This window comes from Bubalus bubalis, chromosome 1 (genome assembly GCF_019923935.1).
Source record: "Bubalus bubalis isolate 160015118507 breed Murrah chromosome 1, NDDB_SH_1, whole genome shotgun sequence".
NCBI lineage: Eukaryota > Metazoa > Chordata > Mammalia > Artiodactyla > Bovidae > Bubalus > Bubalus bubalis.
Window position 1 is genome coordinate 113,012,955 of NC_059157.1, and position 25,033 is coordinate 113,037,987.

Below are 25,033 nucleotides of genomic sequence, written 5' to 3' on the forward strand. Positions count from 1 at the left end.
CTTCTAGTAGAATGTAAGCTCCATCTGAGTGAGGTCTTTGTTTACTTAAAACCAAAGAACAATGCTAAAGAGATAAATAAATTTCCATTGAATAAATTCTCCCTCAGGTGTTCTCTCAGGTCCTAGTTTAGCCCCTTGCACTCAAGTAAATATTTTCTGATTTCATTAATATACAGATTCAGGTTATATGAGCCCATTTTGCTGAATAACTTGTATGAGTTTTTTTAACTTTTCTGGGATAAGAACCCTTAAGATCCTAAGACTGCTTCTTAGTTGCCTGTCATCTTGAGGAATTTGTTTAGCTTGTTTGCATGGAAGTTATCTATTTTAAATATGATACAAAATGCTTTTCCTTTTGAAAAATGGAAAACATAAAAGGAGAAACCTATTTCCCTCTTAAGCTGTGGAGCTTTCATAGCTGAATGTCTTAAAGATATTACATTGTCTTATCTGTAGTTGAAAAATTCCCTTACTCCACTTTCATATTTCACCCTGTGGCTTGTTAAAGTTTTATAGTTGCAGCATCTATTTCTTCTTCCTATAACCCTAATCATCATTCATTTTTGTATTTTCAACAGTGTTATTTACTTGTCTACTATACCAGCTGGCGGAATGTCAAATCTTTTTTGACCTTTGGTTTAATCTGTCTATGCAACATGTATCTCTATGAACTGCGCAATCTCTGGCAGCTTTTTTTTCACGTGACTGTGGGAGCATTTGTTACACTACAGATCTGGCTAAGGCAAGCCCAGGGCAAAGCTCCTGATTATGATGTCTGACACCATCCTTCAGACACACTGCCTTGCCTTAAAGAGGAAAAGGAAGGACACTACCACTGTGCTGAAGAAACTGTTCACCACAAATGAGAAGCTCTGCTTTCTTTCTCTCCAGCTGCCCTTTTTAAGTCAGCGTGGCATGCCTGTGAGCATGCAGTACCTGGTAGGCAAATTCCTCTCAGCAGAATGTTGGCTGTGATTGTCATTCAGAAGATGAGGACACCTCTCTACAGGACAGTGGCAGTGGAAGAGCAGTCAGATGCCATTGGAAGACTGGGCCAACAGCTCTGAATCACGGCTGGAGAATTCAATCCAAAAGCAGGTGTGGGACTTGCTCTGAGAACCAAGCAGGAACTCTACAACCCCAGTTTGCCTTTGTGAGGCATTAGTATAGACCAAATAAAAGATGCTGCAGTGAATTGGAAAGTTTATGTGTAAAACAAATGACTTACTAAATATTAGACCATTTGCACATTCATTGTACCATGAGTTTATGAAGTCCAGATTGGTGTGGAATGGTTTCTTTTTCCTTTTATATTTTTGCTTGAATGTTAACTCTGGAAATCACCTGATGTAGGAGAAGGCTGTGGTGAGCTCATCCCTGGAGCGTCATAAGTATTGAAAACACAGTGAACATGTTTCTTTCCTAGACCACATTTATACCTTCTCTTGAAATCACTTTTTAAAAATATGTCATTGGAAAAAAAAAAAAAAAGTCATTGGGCTATAGCCATTATTTGCCAAACTTCAATCACTTAAGTATTACATATGCTATTATTTACTTAATATTTATCTTTTAAATTTTAAAATATTTTAAAAAGAAACTAACCTCTACCCCAAGTGAAAAACCAGCATCAGTTTGCTATTAAAAAAAGAGAACTACAGAATAAATTAAAAATAAAACAGGATGTTGTTAGATTCTAACTGGATGCTAATGACTGCCAAGGCTCTGAATCCAGGAAGCCTACTCTTTCTTTGTTGTAGTGAGAGATGTTACCTAGCCCCAAAATGGGCTCTCTCTGTGGAATTATCAGAAATGTAAAAGAAAATTATAAAGGGAATGACATTCACACTGTGATTCAACATTATTTAATTCTGTGTTGTGTATCGCCTAAAGTCATATCACATGCCACCAAGTGATCTGGGTCCTGCCCTGTGGAAACACTGAGTTGTTCTAAAAGAATCAGAAGGTAGCTCTTCTCTCAGCACTTCTTATTATTCCTCTTACTATTTCATGGCTTCGAGGAGTTAAGCACCTACTGTCTAAGTGGTGCTTTTCAATAACTTTGTAAAGATTGTTTAAGCAGTTGTGAATTATTAGAGGAAGCATACTTTAGTTCTTTTAGGAAAATCTACTACTCTTCTGGTTTTGAGGGCTTCCCAGTGGCTCAGATGATAAAGAATCTGCCTGCAGTGTAGGAGACCTGGTTTGATCTCTGGGTTGGGCAGATTCCCTGGAGAAGAGAGTGGACACCCACTCCAGTATTTCTTGCCTGGAGAATTCCATGGACAGAGGAGCCTGGTGGGTTATAGTCCATGGGGTTGCACAGAGTCAGACAAGGACTGAGAGACTAAGACTTTCTGGTTTTGAAATCATCTTCATGAGTGATTTTCTTGAGCAAAGATTCCAATTAAGGAATTCATAAGGTTTGAAATTTGATATCCAGAAAAACAGTGGACTCATTACATGTAATTCATGTTACTGGGTATATTAATTAAGCGGAAAAAATTGTCCAGAGGGGTAAAGTCACCAAACTGCATTGTTTCCAGAACCAGTTTATATAGGTATGCTTACAATGAGAAATCCTGCGTAACTACAACCTTTTTGCTACACTTTCCTTTTTAGGAGAATGAGGCAAAAGAAGACAGTGAAAACTTAGGATTTTGGGGATTTATTTAATACAAGAAACTCCAGTTCCCTCCAATTTTCTGCCCCTAACAAAACTGCAAAGAAATTATGAATATTCTGAGAGATGTCCCAAGGTACCACATGATCCTAAATCGTCAAAATGAAATTGATTTATGTTTGGTGTTTTGTAGTTAACTGAGAAAGTTAACTTGGTTCACTTTACTTTAGAAAGTAAAACTTGAGAAAGTTTTTTAGAAACTAATGGTTAAAGCAAGAAGAGTTTTCTTGTAAATAGTTGATTAACCAGGAGATTGGAGTATTCTGGTTCATCAAGATTTTGTTGTATATTGATACTTTATAGCTCTCTTACCAGTTTGGTTCTTTTTATTATTGAGTCATAATGTTTGGTATTAAGCAAGGACACTTGAAAACTCACCAGCTATCTTTAAAGGCTTCATTTGTTTTTCATTTAGTTTTTTCACCAGCCATTTTGGATAAGGGGATGTTTATATTTTAATGTAAAAAATGAAAACAGGTATAAATAATGTTTATGTATAGAAATGTTTTCTTTCATTATTTGGTGCCTGCATCTTTGCGTGTTTATACAGCTTTCCTGCCTCTGTCATGTTGTCGCCAAAGAAAGTATGAATTTAGAAAGATAAATTTTTGCCATCAATGTAAAGAAGTTTTTAAGCTCTTGAGAAAGAATCACTTAGGCCTCTAATGTGTATGATGGTGATACGTTGCATTTATATTGCAGTTTTACTTCTAAGAGCACCTACCTAATCATAACGGGTCTTCTACTGTCTAGGAGGTACTATTTTCCCCATAGGAAAGAGGACACTATGATAACCAGGTGTTAGGGACTTACCTAGGGTCAAGAGCAAAACACACACGATTTCTAATCTCTTAGCCCAGGGTTGGGCTAATGAAGGTAGCTAAGATTATATTAATGAAGATAACTAAGATTATATTTAGGAAATATGTCTATTCTTGGTAAAATTGAAGTCCTGGGGACTTCTTAAAATAATCTGCTTTAGCCCGCTATTGTATCTAGGTGTATATTATCTTAAGGTAATTCTGAAATATTGCTTTTGATTAGGGTGTTTTATGAGGGCAAAGACACTCCCTTTTATATCCTAAAATTATTTGCAATATTTGCTTGCTTTTTTCGGATGTGTATTTGAACTATACCTGGCCTCTTTGCCAAAAGAATTTGGGAAGCATATCCAAAAAGGACATACATAATAATGGTAATAAAATATGAACATTAAGGGAAGAAAAGCAAAACAAATGAGACTGGAAGGAAAGGTGAACACATTGCTGTTACTGAGTATAAAATTTGATTCTTGAATTTCTTGAAAGTCAAGGCTAGAAAAAGGAAAACAAGTTTTGCCTTGATTTATATCCAAAGTCAGAGTGTGTTTCTCAGAGAAGACGTCTTCCTGATGAATTCAGGTAAAAATGTTTGCACTTGGCGGTCTTGTGAAATGCTAAAAGAACAAAATCCTCAGTTGTTTTATACACATTTCCATATTACAATTGTGCCTTGGATCCTCAACTTTGTACCAGCTTTCAAAGGCTTTTATTTCAGGGCTTTCTTTTATGTGTTTAATAGAGGATTTTGTTTCAATAAGAATTCTGCTCCTAAGCTAAAAGCAAGTATCCGTGTTAAAGCTTGAAAATCCATTTAAGACAAATGCCTTGACACTTGGAAAACCTTTACCCAATTTTGTAATTTTATGACTTATATAAAGTGAATCTGCTACCTCTGGGTTAGCACATTTGTTTTGTATTAAATATTGTCTTTTTCACAGTGGAATCCAGTCTGGAGAAATACATAGCTCCATTTCTTTTGGACTGTGTGTGGAATCTCATTAGAATTCTGATTTGTCAAGCCTCCACAGAGACCAGATTCATCAGGTGAACCTTTAACCTTCCTGTCACAAAAGTGCTTTCTCCTGGGGTTAGCGACCTACCAAAAAGGCATACACTTGGCCTTTATTACAAGATTTACTGAGTAACCCAAGAACCCATTCCAGGCTGTTGGATTTCCAAGAGACAAGCAAATTTTATATGTGTGTTCACTATTCTTTTTGTTGTTTTAACAGACTTTTAATTCACTTTAAAATAGTTTTAATAGAGTATGTAGTAAAAGAACAAATTATTTCAAAATCAGCCACCACTCAGACCAAATTGAACACTTAGCTCTACTACATATTATAGGTCACTCTTCAGGGCTTCCCTGGTGGCTCAGATGGTAAAGCATCTGCCTGCAATGTGAGAGACCCGGGTTTGATCCCTAGGTCGGGAAGATCTTCTGGAGAAGGAAATGGCAACTCACTCCAGAACTGTTGCCTGGAAAATTCCATGGACAGAGGAGCCTGGTAGGCTACAGTCCCTGGGGTCACAAAGAGTCAAACACAACTGAGCAACTTCACTTTCTTTTCAGGGCTTCATTCTTGTCTGTGGTCAAGCCTTTGTATTTTTCTGCTTTATATCTCTAAGGAAATGGAGTCTTTCTTTCTAAAAATATTGTGATAAAGTCAAATCTAATTTTGGGGTTAGATTGGCTTTAGGAATATCCTGGCCCAAAGTTAATAGAATAAACCTTTCCAACTCCCAGGGTTATAAATGAATTGTGCAGATACCATGTCAGCTGAGGATTTTACTCTTCTGGTCATACTGACTAGGGTCTGATGATCTTCATCAATGTCCTGGGATTGCTTTTGAATGCTGGCGTATTGTAGCCTTCTGTTTGAGCAGTGAGGTTTTCAAAGAGAAGTGGTATCTGTGGCTGCCACTCTTATAACATCTCTTCCTTGGGTGGCCTAAGTTTCTTTATTCAACAAGTGAAATCACAGTGCCATAGCATTGTGTGGTTGGAAGCCACATGGCTTATATCCTCCTTGCCTGTTACAGTGAGTGGTATTGACATGAGTGCAAACGTTTTCTTCTGCATTGGTGGTGCTGGTGTGTAAAGAATAGTCTAAACACCGTGGAGGCTAAAGAATCTCAAGGAGAGAAAAGGCTTCATTTTCAAAGAGTTCCTGAAGTCAGTACTGTAAACTTATGAATTGTTCCTGGTGTTTCCTTGGCAACAAATGGTGTTTTCAGCCCAGCCCCACCCACAGTTCACATTTGCCCTTTTCTCCTACATCCCACAGTACGGCAGTGTAAGCATCACGCACAAAAGCACGTTCAGGCTCCATCTGACAGTGGGAAATAGGGCTCATCAGTTCTGTCTCCTGTCTGGTCCCAGCAGCCCCTTCCCAGCTCTGCCTTGGTTACCTGCCTCCTTATGCTGTTGAATTTCTTTGAGGCTGGGTTTTCAAGGGGACCTTGCCTAAAGGTGAGCAAAGAACATTTTGCCCTTGCCCTTTGAATTCTTCCAAAATTGGGAGATACCAAGGGAACATTTTATGCAAAGATGGGCACAATTAAGGACAGAAATGGCAAGGACCTAACAGAAGCAGAAGAGATTAAGAAGACGTGGCAAGAATACACAGAAGAACTATACAAAAAGGTCTTAATGACCTAGACCTAACCACGATAGTGTGGTGACTTACCTAGAGCCAGACATCCTGGAGTGTGATGTCAATTGGGCCTTAGAAACCATTACTATGAACAAAGCTAGCAGAGGTGATGGAATTCCAGCTGAACTATTTAAAACGCTTAAAATGATGCTATCAAAGTGCTGCATTCAGTATGGCAGTGAATTTGGAAAACTCAGCAGTGGTCTTAGGACTGAAAAAGGCCAGTTTTCATTCCAATCCCAAAGAAAAGCAATGCCAAAGAATATTCAAACTTCTGTACAGTTACGCACATTTCACATGCTAGCAAGGTAATTCTCAAAATCCTTCAAGCTAGACTTCAGTAGTATGTAATCCAAGAACTTCCAGGTGTACAAGCTAGATTTAGAAAAACCAGAGAAACCAGAGATCAAATTGCCAACATCTGTTGGATCATAGAAAAAGCAAGAGAATTCCGGAAGAACATCTGCTTCATTGACTATGTAAAGACTTTGGCTGTGCAGATCACAACAAACTGTGGAAAATTCTTAAAGAGATGGGAATACCAGACCACCTTACCTGCCTCCTGAGAAACCTGTATGCAGGTCAAAAAGCAACAGTTAGAACCAGGCATTGAACCACAGGCTCATTCAAAACTGGGGAATAAGTACATCAAGGCTGTATATTATCACCTTATTTATTTAACTTATATGCTGAGTACATCATGGGAAATTCTGGACTGGATGAATCACAGGCTGGAATCAAGATTTCTGGGAGAAATATCAGCAACCTCACATATGCAGATGATACTACTCCAATGGCTGAAAGTGAAGAGGAACTAAAGAGCCTCTTGATGAAACTGAAAGAGGAGAGTGAAAAAGCTGTCTTAAGACTCAGCATTCCAAAAACAAAGATCATGGCATCTGGTTCCATCACTTCATGGCAAATAGGGAAACAGTGACAGACTTTATTTTCTTGGGCTCCAAAATCACTGTGGACAGTGACTGCAGCCATGAAATTAAAAGATGCTTGCTCTTTGGAAGAAAAGCTATGACAAACTTAGTGTATTAAAAGCAGAGATGTTACTTTGCCCACAAAGATCCGTCTAGTCAAAGCTATGGTTTTTCCAGTTGTCATGTATGGCTATGAGAGTTGGACCATAAAGAAAGCTGAGTGGCGAAGAATTGATACTTTTGAACAGTGGTGTTGGAGAAGACTCTTGAGAGTCCCTTGGACTGCAAGGAGATCAAACCAGTCAATCCTAAAAGAAATCAAGCCTGAATATTCACTAGAAGGACTATTGCTGAAACTGAAACTCCCAATACTTTGGTCACCTGATGCAAAGAGCCCACTCACTGGAAAAGACCCTGATGCTGGGAAAGATAGAAGGCAGGAGAAGGGGACAACAGGGGACGAGATGGTTGGATGGCATCCTGACTCAATGGTTATGAGTTTGAGCAAACTCTGGGAGATAGTGAAGGACAGAGAAGCCTGGCATGCTGCAGTCCATGGGGTCGCAAAGAGTTGACCGCAACTTAGCAACTGAACAACAACAACAATACCTACAACTCATGTAAAAAGAATGCTCATTAGCACCTTTTGTGGGCCAGTGTAGGGCCTCCTACATAGTTTATCCTTATGGCAGCCTTAGGGGACAAGGGTGGCACTATTTCATATTCATTTGAGGAAACAAAGGCTCAGAGTCAAACCTAGGATTCAAGATTAAATGACTCAAAAATTGGTGCTCATTTTTCCATGCCACAGAACCTTTCAGAGAGCAAGTTCTTTATGTGTGTGTTGCTGACAACACTGGGCTCTTACCATTACAGCAGCAGTGAGAACAAATGAAGCCAGCATGAAGGGGAAAACAGTACGGTGTACGTGCTAAACATCCTCACAGGTTGCCTTATGAAGGCTTTCTGTATTCTAGATGAAGCACCTGAGGCCTAAATAAGTTAAATGACTTAAACAGTCACAATCTAACCTTTGGCACAATCTAATCCTGGTGGCACCAGGATTTCAATCCACATCAGTCTTAGAACTCACACTCTTAACCAACCACCCTATAATATTAAGCTAGGCAACATGGAAATATGTTGAAATATATAAGGAATATATATACAAGTAATGCATATTACTTTGAAAAGAGGTGAAGTCATGGCTAATTCCTGCAGTATAGATGTCCTAGTAAAATTGTTTCCTAAAATTCCTACACGTATAATGGTCAGGACAGATGGCTGCCATAGGTATGGTGAACCTCAGGTGTGCCTTAGACTTTAGGGCAAGGAGGTATAAAGTTTATTCTTTCTCATAAAACTAACTCACAAATTAATGATTCTTGATATAGAATGTTAAAGCTTCATTGGTGTTACAAACCAATGTAAATGTGTTACAAACATTTCCTTTTTCTAGCTGAAGGCCAGCATAGGTTGATTCTTTGATATGAAATAATTTCATAGGAATTCTGCTTTAAGTCATTCCTATATCTGAAAACATTAAACAAAAGGTAGAAGGTAACTAATTGCTTAATCAAAAAGTGGTAACGATGAGTTTCGAGCCAGACCGTCTCCCCTGCTCCCCTCCACCCAACTGGCTCTCCCTGCCACTGGCATGGTGACCTCGGCAAGCCATGTAACCTCTCTGCCTCAGTTTCCTTAGGTATGAAGTAGAGTTAACTGTGCTTTGGGCAAAGTGTTGTGAGGATTAAATGAGTCAATAAATGTAAATCACCCAGAGCCGGGCACAGCAAGTGCTAGGACATTTGCTGCCTTATTGTGGTCTCTTTGATAGGTGTTGCTGTTACTTTCTAGATAATAGGCATCTTTATATATATATTTATTTATTTTTAATTGAAGGATAATTGCTTTACAGAATTTTGTGTTTTCTGTTGAACCTCGACATGAATCAGCCATAGGTGTACATATGTCCCCTCCCTCTTGAACCTCCCTCTCATCTCCCTTCCCATCCCACCCCTCTAGGTTGATACAGAGCCCCTATTTGAGTTCCCTGAGACATACAGCAATGCAAATGCCCCCGAATATATCATTGCACATAGCTTTTCAGAAATTGTGAATTAAGAAAGGATCCTAATTCAAAAACAAAAATGGACAAAGGATCCCGTTGAAAGATTTGGTAGGCAGGTGACCTACTCTGGCACGCTCTTGTGTGCAGACTTCAGGGCAGTGTGCTGGGGATGCATCCAAAGTCAGAGAAGGGAACTGAAGGACTGACGTTTGCCATATGCCTGCTGTACATCAGGTGTTTGACATACAGGATTTATGTGAGCTTAACAAAATCCATCTGAGGTGAGTAAACAGGATTAAGTTGTCACTTAATCCAACGTCACTCAACCTGGAAAAAGTAGGCTACTCTCCGGGCCCCTCAGTGTCCTAGGTACTGGAGCACTGCCGTCAGATGGGAAAGTGCCTGTGGGAACCTCACCTGCTACAATGCGGCACGGGTTTGCTTTGAACACTCTGTTTTGGTCTATTGGGTATTCCTGGATGAGTGCCACCTAGTGCCCCCCACTCTGCAGGGCCTCCACAGAGTGGAGCGTATGTGCATGTGGTCTGTGCCTGGACGGGAGAAAGGGGTGAGCAGGCAGCCAGCAGCCTTCTAGCACAGAGTGGAAATATGTAGATGCTGAGGATGTGAGAGTTCAAGGCACTCTTCAAACATGCAAATGCAACATGGCTTTCAAGAGACTAATCTGAAGAGAAATGCGTTCTCCCTGCCACCCCAAAAATCCCATGTGAGCCAGGGAAATGCCTGTCCAGCTAACAGAGTCAAAGCAGAGCAGCACAGTTTGCACAATTGGAAAATAGTCTAAGAGAATAACCAGAGATGCTGACAAACTAGAGATTACGGGTGGCTCTACATTGGAAATTGGCTGAGGGGGAAAAGTGATGAGGCTTCTTTCTAATGGATTCCAGGGAGACTTCTTTAAATTCACACAGGCCTAATAGGCCAGCAAGATGAAAAGGGCCTTGGGGATGAATATGCACTCAACAAGGGAGGGGGCAGCTCAGCTCTGCTCATTAGAAACAGATGGTGAGGTTTGGGACTGACAAGCCAGTGGGGACAGGATGCCTGCTTAGCCCTCAGCCCCAAACAATCCTTTTCTTTCTCTGTGTCTTCTCACCACCATCCTGCCTTTCTGGATCTCTGCTCTGTGAACCTAGGTTGACCTGCATCACCTCTCCCCACTCCGTGGACCAGGGCCCTTGATAGAAAAGGGTGTCCATCGTACGTGGTTGCTGCTCCTGCTGCTGGGTTGGCAGGGGGAGGACTGAACAAAGGCTGCTTCTGACTTGATTTGAAGGTGATCCTCCCACAGATCCCCCTTGGCAATGTGCTTTCACCTCATTTGTCTTTCTGTCTTTGTCTAACATCTTAAAATCCTGTTTCGATTGTGTTTATGTTTGCACTATCCTCGTACTCTGGCACTTGAAGGTAAGATGAAGAGTTGCACAAATATTTAGTTAGGGAATGCCAGAGAAGAAAGAAACCCTGGAGGTCAGCCATTCCAGTGGCCTCACTTGGCTTTGTTCTTGTGTCTGTCTTGCAAAGCAGTGACTTTGCCAGTGAGAAGGGGAGATAGGCTAGAGGAAGACAGCAAAAAAGTTTTTCCTCCCAAGACAGAAAAAACCCACCAAAAGGCTTTTCAGAAATTTTGGAAAGATAAAATCTACACAATACTACAGTAATTGGATCTCATTTCATCTATTGTCAACCTTGGAGAAGGGTGGACCCTCTGTTCCTGCCAGGATCATTGGTACTTAGCCAGGTGGGCACACTGAACAGAGGTGCCTCTGGGCTAATGCCACAGCTTTTGTCCCCAAGTATCCAAGCCACTTGGAGAAGGCAATGGCACCCCACTCCAGTACTCTTGCCTGGAAAATCCCATGGATGGAGGAGCCTGGTGGGCTGCAGTCCATGGGGTCGTGAAGAGTCAGACAGGACTGAGCGACTTCGCTTTCACTTTTCACTTTCGTGCATTGGAGAAGGAAATGGCAACCCACTCCAGTGTTCTTGCCTGGAGAATCCCAGGGACGGGGGAGCCCAGTGGGCTGCTGCCTATGGGGTCTCACAGAGTCGGACACGACTGAAGCGACTTAGCAGCAGCAGCAGCATACAAGCCACTGCAGGGGCTGCACTGATCATTTTTCCCTTTGCCCGCAAGGCATGGGGCCGCACAGTGAGCAAGTGTACGTGAAAGCTCTTTATACACTGGGAAGTTCATCCAAATGAGGGGGCTTGGTATCCTCTGGTCATCTGTCCCCTCGCCTGACCCCAGCTCCACAAGTAACACCAGCGCTTCCAACTTTCCTCCTGACACCTGTGCTCCATGCTGCTTGCCACAACCAGCGTGGCCCAGCCACGTCACTCCTCCCTTCTGGACATGATGACCTGTACAGTGTTCTCTTCAGTGTGGAGTTGTTTCAATCTTGGCAAATTCAAACACTGGCTTTCCTAGCATGCTTGTTGCTGCCAGTGCAGTTCTCCTGTTCAGTGACAGTGAGACCCTGCCCAGCTCTGCTTTTGAACGTGTACCTTGTGTCCAAGAATGCTTTCCTGCCCCACGACGATGCAAGCCCAGCATCTCTTTCTGGGTCTGGGAAGCTCATTTTCTATCACTTAGCAACTCGTGGCCAGATTGCATATGGAAACATCCATGTTTTAATTGTGTAAAGACCACAGTTCAGGACATGATTTATCTGTGTGCCTCTCAGGTGATACTCATTTTAGGAAAAGTTCTGTAAATGTACTTATAATTTTGAATGTCTTAACGTAACATGGCTACCTGGTGAACATTTAGCTTCAGCTTCCTCAGTGCAACAAAATTCACTGTGCCTTACTGCAACATCACTACCACCGTTAAGTCATCCCCCTGTTGGATGAAATCAGGTCTTAGTTTTAGTGATCTTTGCTTCTTTGCTTTCAGTTCAGTTCAGTCACTCAGTCATGTCCGACTCTTTTCAACCCTGTGGACTGCAGCACTCCAGGCCTCCCTGTCCATTGCCAATTCCTGGAGCTTACTGAAACTCATGTCCATTGAGTCGATGATGCCATCCAACCATCTCATCCTCTGTCGTCCCCTTTCCCTCCTGCCCCCAATCCCTCCCAGCATCAGCGTCTTTTCCAATGAGTCAACTCTTCACATGAGGTGGCCAAAGTACTGGAGTTTCAGCTTCAGCATCAGTCCTTCCAAAGAATATTCAGGACTGATTTCCTTTAGAACGGACTGGTTGGATCTCCTTGCAGTCCAAGGGACTCTCAAGAGTCTTCTCCAACACCACAGTTCGAAAGCATCAATTCTTCGGTGCTCAGCTTTCTTTATAGTCCAATTCTCACATCCATACATGACTACTGGAAAAACCATAGCCTTGACTGGACGGACCTTTGTTGGCAAAGTAATGTCTCTGCTTTTTAATATGCTGTCTAGGTTGCTCATAACTTCTCTTCCAAGGAGCAAGCGTCTTTTAATTTCATGGCTGCAGTCACCATCTGCACTGATTTGGGAGCCCTGAAAAATAAAGCCTGTCATTGTTTCCCCATGTATTTGCCATGAAGTGATGGGACCAGATGCCATGATCTTAGTTTTCTGAATGTTGAGTTTTAAGCCAACTTTTTCACTCTCCTCTTTTACTTTCATCAAGAGGCTCTTTAGTTCTTTGCTTTCTGCAATAAGGGTGGTGTCATCTGCATATCTGAGGTTATTGATACTTCTCCCAGCAATCTTGATTCCAGCTTGTGCTTCATCCAGCACAGGATTTCTCATGATGTACTTTGCATATAAGTTAAATAAACAGGGTGACAATGTACAGCTTTGACATACTCTTTTCCCAATTTGAAACCAGTCTGTTGTTCCATGTCCAGTTCTAACTGTTGCTTCCTGACCTGCGTACAGATTTCTCAGGAGGCAGGTGGGGTGGTCTGGTATTCCCATCTCTTTAGGAATTTTCCACAGTTTGTTGTGATCCTGTCAGTCAGCATTAAAATGGTGTTCAGAACTCACTCTACATAATAATGGTGCCCTTGCTAATTAACATTCTAGTATGGATGTGCTTTTGGAAAAAAGTATAAACCTTTGGGAGAAACAGACATGTTCTCTGGATTAGCTCAGTGGAGATGGAGATGGAAAGGTATGAGTTGTGTCTTTTGTTGTCGTGGTGTGCCCTGGGTGTGTGCGCATGCCTGGGTGCGTGTTTCCATGTGCCTGCCCGAGGCTTGCTCTCCACCACCCACAGCAGGGTGGGAGTGTTACCAAACCAGGTTCATTTTGCTGGATGTGCAGCCAGCCAAAATACTGTGATGCTGAGGTTTGCAGCAAAGAGAGGGTTTATTCGTAAAGCAGTCAAGCAAGAAGACTAGAGAACAAATCTCAAATCTGCTTCCCCAAAAGCAAAGGCCTTGGGGTGTTTATGAGTAAAGAAGAAAGAAACAGGACAGACAGGCATGGGGAGTATGGGGAGAGGTGATTGGGAAAAGATATGGTAATTGATGTTTTGTGCAGGCATAACTAGACTACCAGCCTTGGTGTGTTCTGAGAATGGAATTTTCAGCCCTCTGATATGAAAACGTCACTGAGAGGGTGCTCACATGTGCCCAGTTGAAAGATTGGTGGTCCTGCCTCGTCTTAACCAGCTCAGCTTGAACTGGACACAGCTGACTCCTGACTAAACTGAACTAGGCTTAGCTGTGAAAATCTTGTTTTTTAGGCTGTGTACCCCTTGGAAGAAGGGGTACAAAGAAAACATGCAAGTTTTCAAATCACCTTATTAGTGAAAGCAAGGGAAATGCATTTAACCCATGGTTTCAATTCCCCTTAGATTTTGATCATTCCTCTGTCTTGGGGGGAAAGGGGCTGTTAACTGAAAAAAACTTAGGTCTGCTAGCCCACAGCACAGCATAGTCAAGCTACTGACACGTGGTTGTGGTAGACAGTACAGCATTTACTGCAGGCTGCCCAGTAAGAACAGGCAGCTTGTGTGCAAGTGACCTAAACTCCCTAATGGCTTTCAGGGAAGGGTTTTTAAAGGCAACATTTGGGGTGAAGGTTGCAGAGGGCATGACCTTCTTCTGATTGGTTGGTGCTATGGTAACAGGGTAACATTTCAGGAATTTTAATCATCAACCTTCTGGTTCCACCCAGTATGTGTTCTACTGCTTGTGGTCAGCAGGTAATCACTATCGTCCTCCTGGGTAGGAGTCTAAATTTCTTCAGAACAACTCAAAGATATGCATCAGTTAGTTCAGTTGCTCAGTCGTGTCTGACTGTTTGCGACCCCATGAACCGTAGCACGCCAGGCCTCCCTGTCCATCACCAACTCCCAGAGTTCACCCAAACCCATGTCCATCAAGTCAGTGATGCCATCCAACCATCTCATCCTCTGTCATCCCCTTCTCCTTCTGCCCTCCATCTTTCCCAGCATCAGGGTCTTTTCCAATGAGTCAGCTCTTCGCATGAGGTGGCCAAAGTATTGGAGTTTCAGCTTCAACAGCAGTCCTTGCAATGAATACCCAAGACTGATCTCCTTTAGGATGGACTTGTTGGGTTTCCTTGCAGTCCAAGGGACTCTCAAGAGTCTTCTCCAACACCACAGTTCAAAAGCATCAATTCTTGGCGCTCAGCTTTCTTTATAGTCCAATTCTCACATTCATACATGACCACTGGAAAAACCATAGCCTTGACTAGACGGGCCTTTGTTGGCAAAGTAATGTCTCTGCTTTTGAATATGCTATCTAGGTTGGTCATAACTTTGCTTCCAAGGAGTAAACGTCTTTTAATTTCATGGCTGCAATCACCATCTGCAGTGATTTTGGAGCCCAGAAAAATAAAATCAGCCACTGTTTGCACTGTTTCCCTGTCTATTTGCCATGAAGTGATGGGACCAGATGCCATGATCTTAGTTTTCTGAATGTTGAGCTTTAAGCCAACTTTTTCACTCTCCACTTTTACTTTCATCAAGAGGCTCTTTAGTTCTTCTTCACTTTCTGCCATAAGGGTGGTGTCATCTGCATATCTGAAGTTATTGATATTTCTCCCGGCAGTTTTGATTCCAGCTTGTGCTTCCTCCAGCCCAACATTTCTCATGATGTATTCTGCATATAAGTGAAATAAGCAGGGTGACAATATACAGCCTTGACGTACTCCTTTTCCTATTTGGAACCAGTCTGTTGTTCCATGTCCAGTTCTAACTGTTGCTTCCTGACCTGCATACAGGTTTCTCAAGAGTTAGGTCAGGTGGTCTGGTATGCCCATCTCTTTCAGAATTTTCCAGTTTATTGTGATCCACACAATCAAAGGCTTTGGCATAGTCAATAAAGGAGAAAGAGAAGAGTTGTTTTATATATATATATATATATATATATATATATATATCCCTAGATAGCATATTGAAAAGCAGAGACATTACTTTGCCAACAAAGGTTCATCTAGTCAAGGCTATGGTTTTTTCCAGTGGTCATATATGGATGTGAGAGTTGGACTGTGAAGAAAGCTGAGCGCCGAAGAATTGATGCTTTTGAACTGTGGTGTTGGAGAAGACTCTTGAGAGTTCCTTGGACTGCAAGATCAAACCAGCCCATCCTAAAGGAAATCAGTCTTGAATATTCACTGAAAGCAATGATTCTGAAGCTGAAACTCCAGTACTTTGGCCACCTCATGTGAAGAGTTGACTCAATGGAAAAGACTCTGATGCTGGGAGGGATTGGGGGCAGGAGGAGAAGGGGACAACAGAGGATGAGATGGCTGGATGGCATCACTGACTCCATGGTCGTGAGTCTGAGTGAACTCCGGGAGTTGGTGATGGACAGGGAAGCCTGGCATGCTACGATTCATGGGGTCGCAAAGAGTCGGACACGACTGAGAGACTGAAGTGAACTGAACTGATCCCTTGAGGAGGACCTAGGTAGGATTGTTTTGTTTAAGCTATCATTACTTAACTTGCTTCACTGCTTTTCCTTGGTTTCTGCTTTCTCTCACTTCCATACTTAGTAACTGCTGAGTCTGCTCTTTGGAACTCAGGGAAGGCCTAGAGACTAAAGTCTTTTATCTACAAACAGGAAATGAGGGACACAAAGGGGCTTTTGTATCCAGAATGGCCCTGTTGAGTAATGGGGTCTGGGGTGTCCTGAAGCTTCAGTTGGCCTGCTAGTAGACAGGGCCCAGATGGTCACAGAGTAGGGTCTGGTCTGCTGTGATGGACTGGATTTGCAGGCTGCAGGGTTGTAATTTTCCCCTGTCTGATGTCTGCTCCCTGGTGGGTGAGGCTGGTTTAGAGACTAGCATAGGCTTCTTCTAGAGTACGGCTGGTTCCTGCCCAGTGGTGGATAGAGCTGGGTCTTGGCCCTCTGGTGAGCAGGGCTGTGTCTATGGACATGTCTAGAGTTGGCCGTGGGCTCAGGAAGCCTTAAGGCAACCTCTCTGCTGATGGGTGGGGCTGTGTCCATACCCAGTTAGTTGTTTGGCCTGAGGCATCACAACACTAGGGCTTCCCTGATAGCTCAGTTGGTAAAGAGTCCACCTGCAATGCAGGAGACCCCAGTTCAATTCCTGGGTCAGGAAGATCCGCTAGAGAAGGGAGAGGCTACCCACTCCAGTATTCTTGGGCTCCCACTGTGGCTCAGCTGGTAAAGAATCCACCTCCAATGTGGGAGACCTGGGTTTGAACCCTGGGTTAGGAAGATCCCCTGGAGAAGGGAAAGGCTACCCACTCCAGTATTCTGGCCTGGAGAATTCCATAGACTGTATAGTCCATGGGGTTGCAAAGAGTCGGACACGACTGAGCAACTTTCATTATCACAACACTGCTGCCTACAGATTGTTGTGTGAGATTCTCTTTTCTCCACATCCTTGCCAACATTTGTTATTTGTGTTCTTTTTGATGGGGCTGTTCTGACAGATGTGAGGTGCTATCTCATTGTAGCTTTGATTTTCATTTCCCTGATGATTAGTGATGGTGAGCATCTTTTTATGTGCCTATGGAACATCTGGTATATGTCTTTGAAAGAATGTCTATTTAGGTTGTCTGCCCATTTTTTAATTGGTTTTTTGATGTTCAGTTGCATAAGCTATTTATATCTTTTAGATGTTAACCTTTTATTGGTCATGCCATTTGGAAGTATTTTCTCCCATTCAGTAGGTTTTCTTTTCATTTTATCAGTGGTTTCCTTTGCTGTGCAAAAGCTTTTGAGGTTCAATTAAATCCCATTTATTTTTGCTTTTTTGTCTTTGGCCTTATGAGACAAATTATAGCAATTTGTGGAGGGTCTATATTAGAGTGTTCTACCTGTGTTCTCTTTTAGGAATTTTATGGTTTCAGGTCTTACATTTAGGTATTAATCTATTGAGGTTTTTTTATATGGTTTGAGAAAATGTTTTAATTTCTTATACATGTTGCTATCCAGTTTTCCCAGTACCGCTTTTGAAGATACACTTTCAGTGTATCTTCTTGCTTCCTTTGTTGTAGATTAATTGACCAAAGGAGTGTGGGTTTATTTCTGGGCTATCTATTCTGTTCCGTTTATCTGTGTCTGTTTTTCTGCTAGACCATACTATTTTGATTACTGTAGCTTCATAGTGTGAAGTCAAGAGTGTGATTCAAGCTATGTTCTTTAAAAAATGTTTTGGCTGTTTGGGGTCTTTTGAGTCTGGGCTCATTCAGATTATTCCTTAGATATGCATCTTAATTATATAAGTCCAGCATCCAAAGCACAACATACATCCTATGTTTCTCCATACTGAATTTCCCTCGGTGCACACCATGGGAGCAATGGTCAGTGACAGTGGTGACTGGGAGCTTGATCCTTGAACTGGAATGGCAGGCAACATTCCCTTTTCACAACCTCAATAATCAATACCACGTATCTGCCAAATGTCAAGGCCTTCACTGGTAATCAAACCAATGGTAGACAAAAAGATATACCCTGAAGGGGCACACAGAATGCCAGACGTTAGACTCCTAGGAGATGGTCTAGTTAGGGAATCTGTGTCTTACCTTTACTTATTGGACTTTCTCAACATTCTCAGTTTGTCTCAGACACCTAGATATTAAACACGGAAGTGACATAGGCTGGGAAAAATAGGTATTGTTTCTATAATATCCTGACCAAGGTCTTTTTTTTTTTTCCCCCGCAATCTGAGGACCAAATTTCAACTTAGTCAAAAAAACAGGGGACAGGAAATTCTGTTGACTTGCCTAAGTTAGTATGTTGTATCCAAGGACTTTTTATTGTAAGTCACAGTGACATTAGGGATGGTTGAAAATTGATGACAGGCACAACCAGGGGGTCAACATGTGAAATACAGAAAATAGTTTTGGATGGCATATCAAGAGCTTGAGAGATTACCTGCTTTTGGCAAAGTCTGAGAAATCCACATCATTGTTCTTTCAAGCCTGGAAAGTTAGACACAAAGAGAAATCATAATAAAAGAAAATAATCATTCTGCTAACCTAATAAACTATTTAAATAAACTGCCTTCTGAAAAGTTTTACTTTACAAAGTTACCACTGCAGCAATGCTGTTCACCTCAATTTCTTTCCTGTAGCTTCCTTCTGAAAAGCAACTTAGGAACTGTTAGAGGTCCACTTGCCCACTTGGAGAAGCCAGTGCTAGGGGCTGGAGCAGCCATGCTTTGATGATCTCTGTCAAGGTTGTCTTCTGTTGCATGATTTCTGTTGATCTCTGCAAGATGAGCTTACCATGAGTGTGATGAAGCCATGTCTTAATTCTCTTCCTCTTCACTGTGGAATGGGGCACAAGTAGCACTTGTAAGGTCCAGTCCAGCAAGTATGGAACTGGTCTTCTGGATGTTTATTCTTCCAAGGTTTTAGTAGGACAGTCTTCAGGATAGACATGGTTGCCAGGAAGCATGTAATTTCCAGCAGAGGCCCTCCTACAAAGGCCCTTCTGTTGTCTCTGAATGGACATAGACACCAAACCTAGGATTTATTTCTTGCAGTAGGGCTTTAACCTCAGAAACTTTCAGAACAGCAGGAAAATACTTCTAAACAACCAGTTTAAGTGTCCAAGAAAACCAATAAGTACCTGAGTACTCTAGTGGTTCTTCAGCATCATAGTAAAATCAACCTGCCAGTCTTTGAATCTAAACTCAGTACTGATAAAATGATCATACTAGACTACCCAAGGCAATTTATAGATTCAGTGCAAGCCCTATCAAATTATCAATGGCATTTTATGCAAAAAAATAAATAAAGTTTGTATGGCAACATAAAAGGCCCCAAGTAGCCAAAGCGATCTTGAGAAAGAAAATGGAACTGGAGGCATCAGACTCCCTGACTTCAGACTCTACTGCAAAGCTACAGTAATCAAAAAATAAAAATATGGCAGTTGCACACAAAAACAGAAATATCAATAGGAAAGGATAGAAAGCCAAGAAATAAAGCTATGCACCTGTGGTTACCTAATCTATGGCAAAGGAGGCAAGACTATATAATGGAGAAAAGGCAGTCTCTTCAATAAGTGGGGCTGGGAAAACTGGACAGCTATGTGTTAAAAAAAAATGCACCATACATAAGAAATAAACCTAATGTAAGGCCAGACACCATAAAACTTTTACTGGAAAACATAGGCACTCTGACATAAATCACAGCAATATCTTCTTCGACTCACCCCCTACAGCAATGAATACAAAAACAAACAGGACTGAAAAAAAATGTAAAAGCTTCTGTACAGCAATGGAATCCATAAATAAAATGAAAAGAGACCCTTAGAATGGGAGAAAATATTTGCAAATGAAGCAACTCACAAGGGATTAATCTCCAAAATATATAAACAGCTCATGCAGCTCTATATATAAAAAAAGGACCTAATCAAAAAATGAGCAGAAAATCTAAAATCGAAATAAAGACACCATACAGATGGCCAAACAGTGCATGAAAAGATGCTCAGCATTACTAATTATCAGAGAGATGCAAATCGAAACTACAATGAGAATATCACCTCACACTAGTCAGAATGACCATCATCAAAAAGTCTACAAACAATAGACACTGGAGAGGATGTGGGAAAAAGGGAATCCTTCTACACTGTTGGTGGGAATATAAATCAGCACAACTACTGAGGATAACAGTATGGAGGTTCCTTAAAAAATTAAAAATAGAACTATCATATGATCCAGCAATCCCACTCCTGGGCATGTATCCAGAGAAAACCTTAATTTGAAAAGCTACATGCCCCCGTGTTCATTGCAGCACTACTTACTATGGCCAGGACATGGAAGCAACCTCAATGTCCATCGGCAGGGGGATGGATAAAGAAGATGTGGTACATACTTACAATGGAATATTGCTCCGACATAAAAAAAGAACAAAATAATGCCATTTGCAGCAACCCGGATGGACCTAGAGATCATCATACTAAGTGAAGTAAGTCAGACAAATACCAAATGATATCACTCATATGTGGAATCTAATTTTTTAAATGATACAAATAAACTTATTTAGACAGACTTCCAGATATCAAAAACAAACTTATGGTTACCACAGAGGGTATAAATCAGCAAAGAAAGAAATCAGCAGTGGGAAACAACCTACTAGGCAAAACATTATAGCAGTTAGAGTAGCTCCCAATGATTGTATATATTCGACAATGTCTGGTTTCTTGTTTCAAGTTCCCTCTTGGTCTTATAAACCACTTCTGGAAAATAGGAATCATCTCCCATAGAACATTCCATAGGGGCGCAATTGGAGCTTGCTTCTAGGGACTACTTCACTCGAAGCAGGGCAACTGGTAAGACCTTATTCCTGGGAATTATAGCTAAAATTTGTCAAGAGACTTGTCTTTTTAAGATTATAATTCATCTTTCCTTTTGCCAGTAGATTAGGAATTACATGCGTGGACTTTCCTGGTGGCACAGTGGATAGGAATCCACCTGGCCAATGCAGGGGACAGGAGTTTGATCCCTGGTCTGGGAAGATTCCACATGCCACACAATAACTAAGCCGTGCATGACAACTAGTGAACCAGCGTGCCCAGAGCCTGTGCTCTGCAATAAGAGAGGCCACTGCAATGAGAAGCCCGCACTCCCTGCAGCTACAGAATAGCCCCCGATCTCTGCAACTAGAGAAAGCCAGCAAGCAGCGATGAAGACCCTGCATAGCCAAAAAAAGAATAGGTAAAAAATAAATATAGCAGTGTGTATATGTCAAAAAAAAGTTACACGTTTCATGGCAACCCCAACGAAGCTTTCAAGCTCCAGATACTTGAGTTGCTATAAAGGCCCCTCCACTGTCACTCTGAATGGACATAGAGAACACAAACCTAGGAATTCTTTATTTTAGCAGGGATTTTTCAACCTCAGAAGCTTTTTCAGACCAGCAGGGAAATGCTTCTCACCAGGTAGTAAAAGGGTCCACAAATACTAGTAAGTACCTAAGGTTTCCAGTTGCTCTTGGCCTCACAGTGAACGCAGCCTACCCATCTTCTCCCAGTCCGGCACTTCCGGTCTCAACTTCTTTGATTGGCAGCAGCCCAGTGTTAGCGTTATTTAGCACATACTGTGTATTTCTGTGTCACCTTTTGAATTGTCCTTTTCATGTTTGGTCCTATAGTAAATTTCTGAATCCATTGCAGGGTGGCATCTCTCCCATTGTGGGTGCACTTGTGTAAATAATTTATTAGATCTTCCATAAGGTGTTCAGGGGCAAGCACCTTGCCTTGTCTGTTCTAAACCCACCCTTCCTTGGTGTGCCTTTATAGTCAGCCTCCTGAGAATGGCTGGGAGGACTCGAGTCAAATCCCCTTTCCCTAGCCCCTTCTGAGTCTTCAGGAGACTACTTTGGATAGCATTTTGTCAAGGGTAAGGGCCAAGTTGGGAACCCAGGGGTTTTAGTTCTAACTGCTAGCTTTGCCACTTGAACTGCTAGATTATTCCCTCGAGCAGTCAGACAACCTGATTTCTAATGTGCTGCACAGTGGATGATAGCCAGTTCTTTTGGCTCTGTGACAGCTTCTAAGTTTAAAGTTTCTTGGCATGTTTAGTTTCCTTTTCTGCAGTTAACAGTCCTTACCCCAAATGGCCCCATGGACTCAGACCACCAATAAAGCATATTTGGCATTAGTAAAAATCGTTATTTTCTTATCCTTATTAGATGGAGGGCTCTCATCAGGGCTGTGAACTTTTACCTTTTGAGTAGGGGGTGCCTCGGAAGGGCTTCAGTTTCCAGTGCCTTTTGATGAGTCAACACCACATACCCAGTCTTGCATTGGCCCCAGTCCCTAAAGCTGCTTCCATCTGTGAACATCCTGTCAACTTAAAAATTCACAACCTAAAAGTTGATAATTATGTTGAGGGCAATGCTGAGGACATAGCCTGGGGTACAGTCTCTTGGATAGCTATGGGGCTGTACTGAAGAGGTAAGGGAGGAGCCAGGACATACAGGAGTTTTTGCAGGAAAACACGAAAACAAAAACAAACTGGGTAGTCAAACATTGGAAGAGTCACTTAAAGCAAACAGACATCTCAAGTTTATGAATTGAGCACTTTTCTTTGTATGTGTGCTTAGGCGCTCAGTCGTGTCCAACTCTTTGTGACCCCATGGACTGTAGTCCTCAGGCTCCTCTGTCCATGGAATTTTCCAGGAATTCTGGGGTGGGTTGCCATGCCCTCCTTCAGGAGATCTTCCCAACCCAGGGATGGAACCCAGGTCTCCTGCATTGCAGGTGGATTCTTTACCATCTGAGCCACTGGAGAAGCCCTTTCTTTGTATGGGAAGATGCAAGACTCTGGGCTCATTGAAATCATCCCTTTGATATGCACCATAACAACCTGTCCTGTTTTCTCCATCCTGAACCCCCTCAGGGTGCACAGTCAGCGGCAGCTGCAGTGGCTGATGGCTGCAACGTTCTTTGTCTTATTTGTCTGTAGTACAGATGGCTTTCAGAGTAACATTAGGAATGTTACTGCCTTTTTGCTCATTTCCATGGCTCCATAACAGTCCTAGTTTGACCACACAGGGTCAAGAAAACTCCTCGGCCGCATGTGGACAAGGAACTGATGATGGAAATTTGCTGTCTACTCAAGAACGAGGAAGGGGACTTCCCTGGTGGTGCAGTGGCTAAGACTCCATGCTCCCAGTGCAGGAGGCCAGGGTTCAATCCCTAGGAAGGGAACTAGACCATGTATGCCACAATTAAGACCTGGTGCAGGCAAATAAATAAATAAATACACTTTTTAAAAAGAATGAGGAAGAAGATGGTCTTCTTCCCCTCCCGCCTCCGTTTTTCTATTATAAAACTGTAGCCCACCAAGTTCTCAGGGTGGCATGCCCTTTCCTGCCTGCTTATATCTCTCTCAAGCATCCTATGCTAATAAATCACTCCCTGCCTGACCCTTTGCCTCTTGCAGAATTCTTTCCTCACTGAGACAAAAGAACCTGAGCTTCATTTAGCCCTGAGAAGCGTTCTGAGGTTCCGGCAACCTATGCTGAGTCCCAATACTAGTCGTGTGGTTCCATGAGGAAGTCCCATCCAGCAGTACTGTTTAATTTTTGTTTAACTTTTGTATCTAGATCTTCCCATTTGAAAGCAGACAACTCTTGGGATTCAAAAACTCAAGGGTATACCCAAAAAAGGTGTTCTTTGAATCCAAAATGGTAAACCAACAAAAATCTCCAAAGTAGTGAGCAGCATGTATGGGTTAGGCACTGGATGAATATCTTCTACAGTTTGAATAATTGTTCTTTGGTTTGTGCACAAACCAGTTTGTGTCTGGTTTCTGACTGGTAAAATTAGAGTTCTAGAAGGTGACAGGCAGAGGTGTATTAAATCATATTCAAGGAAGGCTATTAGCAAGGGTTGACTTCCACAATTCCCCTGTTCCTTTAATGGGTAATGCTTTTAAGTTAGGGATTTTTGCCCCAGAGCAAAGCCTAACCTGTAGAGGTATTGCTGTGTTTGTTCTCCCTGCCTCCCATCCATTCACACCTCTGAGCTCACCTTCTGCCATCTCTCTCCTTGGATAGTTGCTGGATGTTTTCTTCAGGGTCAAAGCCATAGAGCCTGCAATGTGCAAGCCTGCCCTGGTGGTATTTTAATGTCCATTCTTGCAGGTGCAAAGGTATCCTTGCCATTTAACTCAGTAAATCTCAACCCAGAAGGGGAATGAGGCCTTTAGGCGTGTATAGAAAGCCATGCTTCAGATGGGTCTCCCCCATCTGACTGTCCAGTAGCAGGAGAAAAGGCTTTTTCAAGGTTTCTCTGGACATCCTAGCCTCAGAAGAAAGTTTAGAAAGCCAACTATTTTTAACAAAGCGAGTGGCCTCAGCATCAATCAGAAAATCCAAAAGCTGATTTCCCACAGTCATGGTCACCTGCGGTTGCATACAGGGATATTGATGGATGCAGGACTGAGAGGAGGTCCCGGGCCCTGTCACTCTTGTTCACTGTCATTCTCAGCTCACACACCTGATGTGCCACCTGTTTACCTTCAGTTCAGTTCAGTTCAGTCGCTCAGTCGTGTCCTACTCTTTGCGACCCCATGAATCGCAGCAGGCCAGGCCTCCCTGTCCATCACCAACTCCCAGAGTTCACTCAAACTCACGTCCATCGAATTGGTGATGCCATCCAGCCATCTCATCCTCTGTTTACCTTGAAGAATGTTCTTTAGGATGTGACAATCTTTTTCAGTGTCCCTCCTTCTGGCAGTATGCCCGTTGCGGGGTCCCATGTCAAATGCCCCATTCAAGTGGAAGTTTGGGGCTTGAGGCCTCCCACCTTGTGCTGAGTCCCTTGTGAGGCTCCTCGATTTGGTCTAGCTCTCCCCTGTGTTAAGGCAGCAGCCAGCTACGCAGCCTGTTCCACTCTCCGCTGTTCCCTTTTCTCCTGAACATGGTTCCTGCCATTAAAAACTTTAAAGGCAATTTCAGCAC

At 42.3% G+C, this 25,033-nt stretch overlaps 1 protein-coding gene across 4 annotated transcripts in view; it reads left to right on the plus strand.

Moving 5' to 3' along the window:
• Window positions 1-4,767, plus strand: part of SEC22A (SEC22 homolog A, vesicle trafficking protein) — an 86,243-nt gene extending 81,476 nt beyond the window's left edge. For 3 of the 4 annotated variants that reach the window (XM_006078561.4, XM_025285181.3, XM_006078559.4), the window contains one exon: window positions 579-4,397. In XM_006078561.4, coding sequence (XP_006078623.1) covers window positions 579-779 — 201 coding nt within the window. In that variant the 3' untranslated portion in view covers window positions 780-4,397. Of the gene's footprint in view, window positions 1-578; window positions 4,398-4,442 lie in introns of those variants that run through there. The other variant, XM_044942584.2, reaches the window with a different exon arrangement.
• Window positions 4,768-25,033: the final 20,266 nt, after the last annotated feature.